This window comes from Gracilinanus agilis, chromosome 1 (genome assembly GCF_016433145.1).
Source record: "Gracilinanus agilis isolate LMUSP501 chromosome 1, AgileGrace, whole genome shotgun sequence".
NCBI classification, from domain to species: domain Eukaryota; kingdom Metazoa; phylum Chordata; class Mammalia; order Didelphimorphia; family Didelphidae; genus Gracilinanus; species Gracilinanus agilis.
Window position 1 is genome coordinate 281033399 of NC_058130.1, and position 13468 is coordinate 281046866.

The 13468-nt window shown below is 33.9% G+C and overlaps 1 protein-coding gene across 3 annotated transcripts in view; it reads right to left on the reverse strand.

The window, feature by feature from the left end:
- Positions 1-13468, reverse strand: part of CEP120 (centrosomal protein 120) — a 198614-nt gene that overhangs the window by 77092 nt on the left and 108054 nt on the right. For 2 of the 3 annotated variants that reach the window (XM_044662089.1, XM_044662073.1), the window contains exons 18-20: positions 9836-9934; positions 3112-3257; positions 832-1066 (exon numbers count right to left, since the gene is read on the reverse strand). In XM_044662089.1, coding sequence (XP_044518024.1) covers positions 832-1066; positions 3112-3257; positions 9836-9934 — 480 coding nt within the window. Of the gene's footprint in view, positions 1-831; positions 1067-3111; positions 3258-9835; positions 9935-13468 lie in introns of those variants that run through there. The other variant, XM_044662080.1, reaches the window with a different exon arrangement.

Consider the following 13468-nt stretch of genomic DNA (forward strand, 5'->3'; position numbering starts at 1 on the left):
TTGTTTTCTCAGCTGAAGTCTTTAAAATGTCTGTTTCTCCACTGAGGAACAGAGAATTTGCATTCATATGTCACTATTATTGAAATAAGGGAATATTTTCAGTTCTAAGAAAAGAGAAAACAATTCCATCTTGTAGATGGGACTAGAAGAAAAGACAAGATGCTTTTCTAAAAAGTTAAGAGTAAAATACTTTAAAAATGTGAGCATGAGTTCAATGGATCTTGTTACTAAAAAAAAACTTTTTAACATGTAGTAAAACAAATAACTAATTGGTATTTATTATTTTGCTGCCTACTACCAAACATGGCTTCTCTGTATCGAACTTCCTGCTTAAAGACATTCTCTTCAACTGTTATACATCTGCAGAAAAAAAGGCATGCTGTCTAAAAAGAATTAAAATAAAACTTATTTACAACTGGTGTTCAGCTTTTCAGATATTTACACACATGTAACAGGACACAGCATTTAAAAGTGCAACATATATTTTTTTGGCTCAATGTATAAAATTATGTCATTGGGAATTACTGCAGTCATCTTTTCCTAGACAAATTTAGTGAAAAGCTATTTTGAAAGTTAGCCATCAAATGATAAATTATGAGAAACACTGAAAAGTTGCTTAGTGAGTATATAAAAAGAAATTACAAATAAAACCAGTGTGGGAAAGGTAGAGGAGATTTAAAGTAAATAAAAACCAAATAAATATTATAACAAAAAATTTTTTTCATGGATTTAAAAAAGAAAACAGCTTTTTAAACTTTTTTCTGCTTTCAGAGTTTTACAATGAAATTAGAACTAAGATTCAAAGTCTTAGTAAAGATTTTCCAAATGTTATTAATTACTGGTACTGCTTTTGGCCAAAGCTTCTCTGATCTGACGGTCAAGTTCACTTATTATCCGATCCTCATGATTATACACACCCGTTCTCATCAAAGTATCTCTTTCTTCTATTAGGCGAGTCAGATAATCATCCAAATCTTCTTCAAAAGCCTTTCCACCCAAACTTTCCATTTTTCCACTTGCAATCTCTCTGGAATTCTGGAACTGTTCTGAGTCTTGTTTCCTTAACCTGATAAAAGAAGCAGAAACAAATTCCACTTTGATAGGCAACCACTTCTCTATTTTAGTATCTATAACCACATTCCAAATTATTTGATACGAAAACAAGTCACGCCAAATCAAGTTGTCAGCAAAGGCTGAAAAAAAAGGAAAGGTAAAGGAATGTCAGTGGCTTTCTTCAGGTTACCTAATTTTTGGAAGACACCTTTTACCCATATCTCACTGCTCCTTGTAACAGGTACTTGCATACCTGTCTCCTTCACCCATTCAATTACAGGCTCCTTGAGAGCAGACTCTGTTTCATATCTTTATCCCCAGCATCTAGCACAGCACTGTGTACACAAAAGGCACTTAATAAATATATAAATATATGTTCAACTGAACTGGTACTACAAGTCAAACAATCTACATTACAATCATTAATTCTTAAAAACTGGAAGGGACTCCAGAAGACATTAACAAAATCATATATCCTCTGCTTGAATACTTCTAATGATAGAGATCTCCATGCTTCACAAGAGAGTCCATTTCATTTCTGGAAATCTCTAATCCTTACTCTACATATTAGTTCTAAGTCAGACCAATGGAGGAACATCTCATATCTATTTTCATACCTGTTGTTATTTTCTATAATAAGCCTACAGAGGATCAATGTTGGGTTGAGCCACAAGTTGAAGCTTATCTACTTCAAGTACTTCATTTCAGAAATGGGAAAATCAAAGCCTTGAGAAAAGGCTTTGCCCAAGTTCATGCAGGTAGTAAAATATCTGCGACACTCTTAACTCCAGAAGTCTTCTGATTGAAAAATTCAGCACTCTTTCTACAAGAGGCAGTTAGAATAGAGCACTGGGTCCAGATTCAGACACTTACTCGCCAAGTGTCCCTGGGCAAGTCTCTGTTTGCCTAGGTTTCCTCTTCTGTAAACAGGGATAATAATAGCACCTACTTCCCAGGGTTGTTGTGAGGATCAAACTGGATACTAATTGTAAAATGCTTATTTAACATACTACTTGGCACATAATAAGTGCTATATAAATTTTAGTTATTATTATTATTAAACCATCCTGTTATTTCAAGATGTTTTCATCATTTACTTTTTCTTAAGCTAAAAACCTCTAGTTCTCTCAACTAATGTATGTTTTCCTGACCCTTTATTATACTGTAACTTCTCTTCTGCACATGCTCTAGCTTGCCAGTTCTTAAAATATAATACTGAGAATGGACATAATAGCCTTCATGTGGTTTGACCAAGGCTCTATTAACTTCCTTTCATATGGACATTATATAATTATAAATGAAAACCAATAATGAGTTAGCTTTTTTGTTTTATAAAGAGAAACACAGAAAGTTGTATCATGTAGTATAAGAGCTGTGTTAATTATAACCATTTTTCATAAGAAACGCAGTCAAATCAGGTCTTGCTCTTCTCTTGGATTTATATAACTTTAAAAAATATCTGAATACAAGAATGATTTATACTTATCCCATTAAACCTTATCTTGTTGGTTTTACCCAACATCCATGCTGAGATCTTTTAAACTCTTGGTTCTATCGTCATTTTCAATTATTTTTACCTCAAATTTGATAAACAAGTCCTCTATCTTTCATTCCACATCATAGTTACAAATATTTCACAGGAAAGGGCTAAGAAACTATATGGCCTACCTTAAACTGACCATCACAGCGACTTTTATGCAGGCCAACACTTAACCTGTTAATCATTTGGTACTAGGTATCCAATCAGCTTTTTTAGGTTGATCATCTACTATTAAATTAAGATAAATCATATCCATAGCATTCCCCTAGCTACACTAACTATTAACACTATTAAGAAAGGAAATAAGGTTAGTGAATTCATGCTAACTCTTAGTTATTACTTTTTTCTTTGCTAATATCAAAAATAGGTAAGAGGCATTTAACACAAGCAATTATTAAGACAATATATTTTTAAACTGTTTATAATCTAAATTGCTTACAATTTATAAAATTCAAAATTATCTTAACATATCACTTATTGGCAGCTTCTCGTTTCAAGAATTAGTAACTATACTATACCTGTTGAGTTCATTTCTTATATCTAATAGTTCTTGTCGCTCAGTTTTCATTGTGTCTTTCTCTTCTGCTGCCAGAAAACGTAATCTCATATGTTCAAGCTCTTCCTGTTGTTTCTTAAGGCGGGCCATTTGACTCTCTTGTTCACGCTAGAAAAAGTTATAAAATACTTAATACTGAAAAAAAAAAATTTCAATTATCCTTTGACTTGGAATTATAATTTTGGTTTACAATTCACATAGTAGCATGCCACTCTGACTTTATCGTCAAATCACCTATAATGTCATTTCTTTGAGCAGGCAAATAGAAGACTGATATAGAATTTCTGGATTAAATTATGGGTTCCATTTGTTTAACTGTAGTTTGGTCTTCTAGCTACATACATATGGTTGTCATATCTTCTCTTCAATCTAAGATCCTTGATCACTGAATTCTTTTCAGACTTTTCAATAATCTTAAGATTAGCTTGAGAGCAAAACATGAAGTTGTGAACAAAAGGTTATCTTATGTCAGTGAGTAGTGACATTAACTGGTAAATTCTAGTAGTGGTGAATTTATCGGTTCTTTTGCCACAGTAATGGAGGAAATCCAGGACATTGTTTAGGTGTAAGAAGGATTTCTTGTGACACATGACTTCTTCCAGATGATCCTGTGGCTCAGAGATAAGTGGAGAGTCCACATCACATAGCTAACATGTGCCAGGGCTGTGATTCTGCCTGACATCTTCTGATTGCAAGTCTATTGTTCTTCCTAATCTACGATGTTACCACTTTAATCTTAATACAACTTTCTTGTAACAAGCTTTGTTTTACCAATCTTGAAATAACTATGACAAAAGAAAAGTCCATTGATCTTTCTTAACTTTAGGAATTCATAGGTTGACAGTGGTATATGGGAGGTAAACTTACCAATTCTAATAATTTATGCTTTTCATAATGAAATGAAATTAAAATGTATATCAATATGTAAATACACAATTACTTGGGGAAAAGCAGGGATGTGTGGATGGAGATCTTAACAAGAGCTATACATTGCTACCATAAAAAAATTATGAGTAAAATTGCTCTGCCTTTCTACAAAAATCCATAATTGAAAACAATCCACAGTAAAATTATATTTTCTGTAATATTGTCTGCTTCTTAAATGTATATCACTAGTGATATAAATGTCAAATACTCAATAAATTTTTATTGAATTTAACCACTAATTCGGATCTTAGTTATAAATTCTATTACTTAGGGGCAACTGGGTAGCTCAGTGGATTGAGAGTCAGGCCTAGAGACGGGAGGTCCTAGGTTCAAATATGACCTCAGACACTTCCCAGCTGTGTAACCCTGAGCAAGTCACTTGACCCCCATTGCCCACCCTCACCACTCTTCCACCTAGGAGCCAATATACAGTAGGTTAAGGGTTTAAAAAAAATTAAATTCTATTACTTAAATCCTTGAGAAATTTGTTTTGCCACTGGTTGATGATCCTTACCTTTACCCAAAACGAATTACTCAATTTTTAATTTTTTAAATAATTTCCAAAAAAAATAAGGAATTTTCTCCTTTCTCCAAAATATATTTGAAATGATTAAAAATGTTTATTAATATAAAATTTAAAGAGAAACTAAAATTAAGAACTAGTAAAAGAAATCCTCCTGCTGCCAGGTGCTCTTGGATAAAAAGCTCTTCCATCAAGGGAGCACAATCTTTATTTTGCCATAGCTGCCTATAAATCCAGGGGAAAGATGTAAACATACATATATACTAGACTAAACAATAGCTAAAAAGTGGCCAGTATTCACTCTCCTACTCACAGACACCAAGCAAGTCTGTGGGAAAAACTTATAACTGAAGCTAAGGAACTCAAGTCAAGTTTTCTGAAAATAACCCAGAGCTGACAAGTCAGTAGGAGGGCCTGGATGGTTTCAAGACACAGTTTTTAACCAAGACTTGGCCTTCCAACCATTTTTTTAAGACAAAGATTTATATCCCATCCTTGGCTAAATTACTTATAAATTAATCAAATTAATTACTCTCAGTGGATAAGCAAGAAACTGGACAAGATAGTACCCATGTCAGCCAATGAAGTCTGTGTTTTTTAAACTTAATATATCAGCTTGTTTTTAAACAGATCTATAGTGAACAAATGTGGTCAGTTTTCTTTTTTAGAAAATATACTTTGTACTAATGTATAAAATGAAAATGTTGAATTTTCTACATTAGACAGGGCAAAATGACTTCTTCTCCTTCATAAATAGGTAGGATAATAAGATTCTAAAGTTACCCATAACTCTTTTAGATATCTAAATGGCTGTTCGTGAGACATTGAAGATTCCATACCTTACATTCCTTACTTATTTTGCTAATAAATTGAGAGATATATTTTAGGAGGAAAAAACAAACAATATATTAAAACTATTTCTCCGTTTTTACTTTTTTTACTTACATTTTACAATTTACTATAGTGAGAATAAAAAGAAAAAACTGAATTTTTTTTAAAGTTTCCAACAATGTATGCCATTTTATAACAAGTGTTACACTTCACCCCACAATAACAAACAGAATGTCCGGGTATTATTTACTTAATTTCAAAGTTAGAAAACATATTTGTGTTTCACTTAATTTTATACTGTGTAAAAAGTGAAATTTGGGAAATGTATCAAACTACATTTCCCGTGGTCCAACGGGTTTCCGTTTCCGGGTCTTTGGGGGCATGGGGAAGTCTACGTCGACGCAGAGAGGGTTTAAATCTCCTGGGTTAGGAGGGAGTGGTCTCTTTGCGAGTAGGCTCTTTGGCGAGTAGGCAGTAATGGAGGCGGCAGTTTTGAATGCTTACAAGCGCGTGGTCTGATAACTTTATCTATCAACATGGATTTAATTAAAATACTAATTTATATATTTATACCAGCCTTTATCATTTTTAATATTAATAACTGTCATCACTGTAGTTTAACTTAACAAGTTAACAAAGAACAAAGAAATCTTATAATTTGGAAACACTGACTTTTATGGTGGCAAAGTGGAGGAAAAGAGAATTTTCCTAAATACTTAGCTAGCAGATTATGCTTTTTTAATTCATAAATTGACTGTACTAGGTCACCTTTGAGTAATGGAAAGCTCTGCTTAAACATTTCTTTGGCAATGGGCAAAAAGCATTAGATCTCATTTCTACAACTTGCCAGCTGGGTTTTGTCATTAACATTTATTAACCATCTACTATAGGGCTTTCAACATCTAATCCGCACTACACAAATGTTTTGTATGGCTCTCCAGAGGGCTTTGGTGTGACAAATTACTGGCATGTATTACGTCCCCGTGGCTATTCACCAGAGGCAATGCAAAATTAACATGGTACTAATCCAATTTAAACAAGAAATTGTACAAACTATCCTCTGAACAAAAACAGATCAAGAATTCCAATTTTATATTCAATCCATAATAAATGTGTTTTTAATCAAGAGTTTTTGGAAAATTCTGAAGTGATTTTCACACCAATGAAAAGTGACAGCCTGTCCAAATCTAAACTTAAACTTTCATCTATACAACATCACAAACTAGTACAATTCACTGAATTTCTTTACCTTTTTCCTAGAGTGGTGCTTCTCAAGCTATGATTTAACACTGTTTTGGTATACAGTGGTAGAGAACAGACAAGAGTTTTTCAGATTTTATTAAGAATATAATTAGTTTATTTTCTCATTTCTTAAATTCTAAAGCTAGAAGATTGTTTTAAAATTATAGCAATTTATACACCTACAGTTATGAATGCTATTCAAAAGGTAAGAAAATTCTCATGGATTTGTCATTGTTTTAATCGCCACTAAGTTATTGCTTATAAGTAAACTAATATTACTGTACATTTCTCCAAAGTATGTAACAAGAGAGGTCCCCTGGGCCCTTGTGTATGAATTCAGGCAAGATGCCTACCTTCTCAGGGCCTCAGTTTTTCTATAAAATGTAGGGGTTGGTTAGACAAAGGAGACCAGAGGTTCCTCTCAGCTCCAAACTTATCATTGCAATAAGCCTATCCTAATCAAACTGATCAAAATATCCTCTTTTTATTTACAGCCATCTTTTAGTTCCTTATATCACAAATGAATTACCCTGTTAAGCGATTAATAAGTCTTAAACTTATCTGTATAATATCACTGAATTTTTTTTAAACACTTACTTTCTGCCTTAGTAACAATTCTAAGACAGAAGGGCAAGGGCTAGGTAACAGGATTAATTGACTTACCCAGGGTCACACAGATAGGAAGTGTCTTGAGGTCAGATTTGAACCCAGACCCTCTCTGCTCTAGGTCTAGCCCTCTATCCACTCTTTCACATAAGCTACCTCCATTACTCAACTTTTTGAATGGGTGGTTTATATCCTGGTCTCCATTTCCTTTTTTTTTTTCTTAAGAAAGTAATCTGGCTTTCATATTTACTATTTTCTTGAAATTATTACCATGACTTTCTTTTGGAAAAATTCAGCAATTAGATCCTTTTCTTAGCTTCTTCCTTCTTATTACTATAGTAATAAAAACCTCCCCTATTCCCTATCTAGATTTTTTAGCTTGGTTTCCTGCCACACTTTGTGCTGCTCAAATTTCCTCTTACCTTTCCATACTTTTTCTTGCTTTTCTACTGGCAGTTCCATCTATTCTATGTGTACATCACTTTATAGTTCACATTTTTACTCAATCTTTATTAAATTTATTATTCTCATTTTCAAGCTGCTTACTGATAATTTTGAAATCCACATTTTTATTCTTTCCAGTTGCAGTTGAATATATAATATATATATAATCTTTTCACTCCCAACACATACTTCCCCCCAACTTCCTATTATTATTGTACTAACATCCTTTTGGTTTTTCAGCCTTACAAAGTTATTTTCAAGTTCTCTCATTCATCCAAAACATGTACTTACCCTGTCCTATTGATACTTTTACTGTGATTTTTCACAAAGTCTTCTCAGTTTCTATGGCCATAGCAAGCCATTTCCTAGTACTTTGGCACTTCTTGGTTGGAACAATCCAACAGCATTAAAGCTAGTCACCTTACATCTACTCATTCTTCACAATTCAAAATTATAAAGCTAAAAGATTATACTGGTTTCTGAACAATTTAGAATTATACATTTGTGAATAAGAGTAAACTATTGTCTTTGAAAGTCATTATTTTCTGTCTTAAGTCAGTCAGTAATCATTTATTAAGCACTCCACACTAATATGTTCTCTACTATATTAAGGCTATACTTCTCAGTATAACATCTGAGACAATCAGATAATGCTTCTTTAATTTCATTTCTTAATTCTTGCAACACAGGCCATTACTAATTAACCTAACTAATACTCTTTCTCTCTTGTGCCATCAGTAACTTCAGCACTTATGTAATCAGTTGGTACTATTTTTATCAATTTTTTCCACCTATATAGTAGGCTCCCTGAAGGCAGTTTAAGTGCTGCCTTTTTAAATAGCTCCCAAAAGTGGTATTAATAATTGCTAGTTGACAAAGTCTTTAATCATAGTTAATATAGCATTGCATATGTATGTTAAATACCATTTAATGATCATGAAGAAAGATTGGGGGGTGGGGATCAAAGCAAATACAACAAAAGAAAAATCTAGATATTGGACAAAAGCCAAGTTTAGGATAACAATGAATAATGACTAACCTTTAAGATATTAAAATGTTCAGATCATCAAAATTAGCCTCAAGCTAAAGAATTTTGTACCTTTTTGACCTTAAAAGTTTGAGTATCTCCCTAGATTCCAGTGGGTCCACTTTGAACATTTTTTAAATGTTCCTTTGAAAACTTTCCTTCAGGACTTATGCATGAATATTTTGTCTCATTATTGTAAATTTGCCCACAAATGTTCCTCTGACAGGCGTCTCTGCTTACAGGTTCTTTGTTTCATGTCACTGTGTTCAGGAAGGAAAGAAAAGCAAAGGAAACAAACCAAGAAAAACTACAAGCTTTTTCACTTTTTCCTAATTACAGAACCATCCTTTTTCAAGCCCTTTACTCCATCCCAGTGAATTGCCACTTGACCTTATGAATTAAATATATATTATGTTCTTAAAATTTCTGAGCAAATGAGGGGCAGAGTGACAGATGATATTAAATAGAAGACTTTCTATTCAATAATCCTCATTTTTCCACATAAAAAGATTCCAATAGTCCCACCAGAAAAGAAACTCGCTGAAAAAGGGAACATGAATAGCCATTAGTTATAAGTAAAAGTGGAAGAAATGTGAGTTGGAAATGGCCATAAAGACATTCCCAACATCCCATGAATGAGAAGGATAGCTAAAATCATAGTTAAAAATAGTATCATAGGGGGCAGCTGGGTAGCTCAGTGGAGTGAGAGTCAGGCCTAGAGACAGGAGGTCCTAGGTTCAAACCCGGCCTCAGCCACTTCCCAGGTGTGTGACCCTGGGCAAGTCACTTGACCCCCATTGCCCACCCTTACCAATCTTCCACCTATGAGACAATACACCGAAGTACAAGGGTTAAAAAAAAAATTAAAAAAAAAATAGTATCATAAAGTGGTTTTAGTTTCAAGTAAGGAAAAGTTGTATTCCATACTTTTAAGAGAAGGGGGGAAAAGTTCCTATATTTCAAAATAAACTGTCTTGAGTTTTAGAAGTTTGACAAGAACTAATATAATACCAAATGTATGAGGTTAAAAAAGCTAAAAGAAAAACCAAACATTAAAATAAAAACAAAACTTGATGAATTACATACCTGCTTTAATCTTGCAAGTTCTTTCAAAGCTCGACTCCATTGCTGCTTGTAATGCAGTTTAGACTTAGTTGCTGATTCCAACTTTCTTTCAAGTTCAACCTAATAGTAATTAAAATCATATCAAATGAAATGCTATGCTGCAGTACACAATCACTGAAAGATAATATACACAAAGAGTCTGCCTAAAGAAAAGAGTTTATGTAGTATAACAAATGACATAATCTAAAACTGTTATATAATTTAGTGTAAATATTATGGCACATGAACATTTTCTTGTTTAAAATATAGCTTTATTTTTATGGTCTAACAGCCTATACGCAAAGGACCTAGATTAGTGATAGCCTGCAGACAGTTACTATAAATGTGTTTAATATATGCATATTATATAAAGATCTTTCGTGTGGTGAAAAAACATTCCTTTTTTTCTATAAAAAGGCAGTTTTGTTAACATTCTAGTTTAGCTGGCACTTTGGATTCTTAGAAAGAAATTATTCCTTTGGCTAAAAGCTTTTATGTGGAATTTGGTTCTATGATATAAAAGAAAATTAAGAGGGCTGGTATAGATTATTTTTATAATTGCATTTTGTAAAGTTCTAGACCAGAGAAAACAGTAAGAAAGTTTTATCAAAAGTCAGGTTACTAAGGAAATGTGTAGTCAAAGGTACTTGAAGAATGCTCTTAAATAAAAACAAACTAAAAGGAAAAAAAGTCTTTAACAATACGTATGGCTTTTATTTTAAATTGTTTCTCAAATACATAAAGAAAAAACGCTAAAATTGTTTAATAAAAATGATTATTTTTACTTGCAGCAGGCAATCTGTTGTGCATGAACTGGAGCCAACTTGGCTATGCTTTTGGAATGTACTTTCTCAAAGTTTCAAACCACGTACCAAACAAATTAATGAAGCCAACAGACAGTTTTACTATTTAAGGGATAATGTAAAAATGTGCCTGTTAGAGTAAAATACTGATTTAACAAGCCAGCTTTTTAATGCAAAATAATCCAATCTTTCCCACACCACTCTCAATGTTTTTGCAGAGTGAAGATTCTTCACTATCCAAAGGAAAAAAAATCTTCAGATTTTTCATCTTCAGATGAAAATCTTCAGAATCTTCAGAAAATTGATTTGTAAATAACATGATGGGAAAAGCCCAAGGCCAAATTCCAGTTAATATTAACTGTTTTGTTATCTATACACAGACACAGACAGCCTGACAGACACACACACATGCACATGTACTTCCTCTAACTTACTGGAAAAAACATGCTATTTTGTTATGGTTCTTTATGATTTACATATGTGTAGTCCTTTGATTTGTCTTTCACATTAAAATTAATCATCTATGTTGAGTACTGATACTGGAGAGAAAGCACCATAAAAAAAGTTTGTTTTTTCATTTGTTTATTTCTGCTCCTTTAAAATCTGCAGAATAAGACCAGTCTCTTTTGGTTTCTAAGGGTGTTACAATGAAATTTTGAATGTTAGTGGATCTTGTATTCTATTCTGTACTTCAATAAGGGTGAATTAATATATAAATTCATTACAATTCTAATGGACAGCGCAATGATTAGTTCCTTTTCTCATCTATTAAATAACTACACAGTTATACATATGTGATTAATCAAACCCGAACTTTATTTAACACTTAACACATGCCAGATGGTATGCTAGGGTTGGAAGATTCAAAATCAAAACCAAGAGAGTTCCTACCCTCAAAGAACTTTGATTTTACCAGGGGAATACATGTCCACAAACAAATGAAGAAGAGGTACAAAATAAACAAGTGATTGGAGCACTCACACTGGGGACAGATCTTTTGAAAGAGATGGTACAAGAGCCAAGTTTTAAAAAGGGATAGAGATTCATTCAAAGCAAAGAAGCAATGGGGATGAGGGGGTCTTTCAGGCATGCAAAGGCAGAGATGGAAGATAAAATATCATTTAAGTGGGCCAGTCTAGCCTGAATGTACAGCTACTGAGCAAGACTATTGAGCATTTGGAAATGTAGGTTGGAGTCATATTGTAAAGTATTTTAACTTAGAGGCAATAGGGAGCCACTGGAACTCACTGAGGAAAGGAGTAACTATCAAATCTGTATTTTAAGACTATCAATTTGAGAGCTGTATGGAGGATAGCTTGGAGGGGGAAGTAGTGAAAGATAAATCAGAAGTGATTCTAATAGTCCAGGTAAGAAATGATGAGGGCCTGAATAGGATGGTGGCTATATCAACAGAAAGAAGGGAGAATTGGTGAGATTTGACAACTGAGTATAAATGAGGGCAGGGGAAGTGGGGGTTAGGTGAGAAAGAAGAGTCAACAATTGAATAAGAAAGAGGAGTTGAGAATAGGCTGTGAATTTGGGTGACTAAATGTAGCAATCCAGGTATACATTAATTGTGATATTATTTTAAGAAGTATTCAAAAACTTAACTCTTATACTGCTAATGATTGATCTCTGCAATCCTGAGTCAAATTGAATGTTGACCTTGCCAAATCCCTAGCCCTTCCCTAAGGCTACACCCCAGAAGAGAGTCAGTTATCTCAGTCTCCTTACTTTTCCTTCAATGATCAATTAACATAGGTATCAAACATCAGTAGATGCCTTAGGCCCTATCCACCCTGGATCCAGATCTTAGCTCTATCTATTGTTTCAGATTTTGGTAGTTTGCATTTTATGATGATTACCTCATAATGTTAATGTATCAGGCCATTGGCCTCTCCCCTTCCCCCCATACTGTTGTAACCCCAATAAAAGTGACAAGACATCAGTTGGCAAGAGAGCTCTCAACCACCAGAGCTCCTTACCATGAAGCTCTTGACCATCAGAGCTTACTCGCTGTCTGTCTACCTTATGCCTAAACTTTCTGTGTCTGCGTGTCTTTATTCTCGCCTTATGTTCTCTTTCCATTAATCCTTAACCCGTAACCCATTTTCACTCAGTCCTTGGTTCCCCTTTCTGAGTGTCCAACCCACTAGGAATCTTCGTGGAGTCGGTGGACGGCTTCACTAAAAGAAAAGTGGTTCCTTCAATTAAAAAAAAAAAAAAGAAAGAAATTACTATCTGCCTTGCTGCTGTGACTTCAAGGACCTATTGACCTTTCCATCTGCCCGGTAGCTGAACCCTCCTATGTGTTCTGTCCTCCTATATATACTGTCTTTGAGAGCAGGAACTGTACTGATTTCCTATCTGTATTCCCAGGGCACTTACTGTTATCATTTTCTTTCTTTGCTCCATTTCCCTTCTTTCTTTCATTCTCTGTCTCTGTCTCATTTCTGAATTTGTCCAGACCCAGTTTCTCTTCTGCATTTTAGTCTCATATCACCAACTATCTTTTTGACACCTTCAAGTGGATTTCTCATAGGCACACAAACTCAACACTGCCCCCCCCCAAAGCACATTATCTTTCTTCCTTTAAACTTTCCTCCCTTTATGACTTTTTTGCGTATATTGAGGGCACCATCATTCTTCTAGTCATTCAGGTTTGCATTCTGAAAGTCATCCTCACCTCTTTTTTATTTCCTCCCCTCAACTGCCAGGTCTTATTCGTCAAAAACTTATCTTGCCATCAGTCCTATTCTCTTTAGTTCTATTATCTTTACCACAAAACAACTGAGACCCCGATCACCTCTTA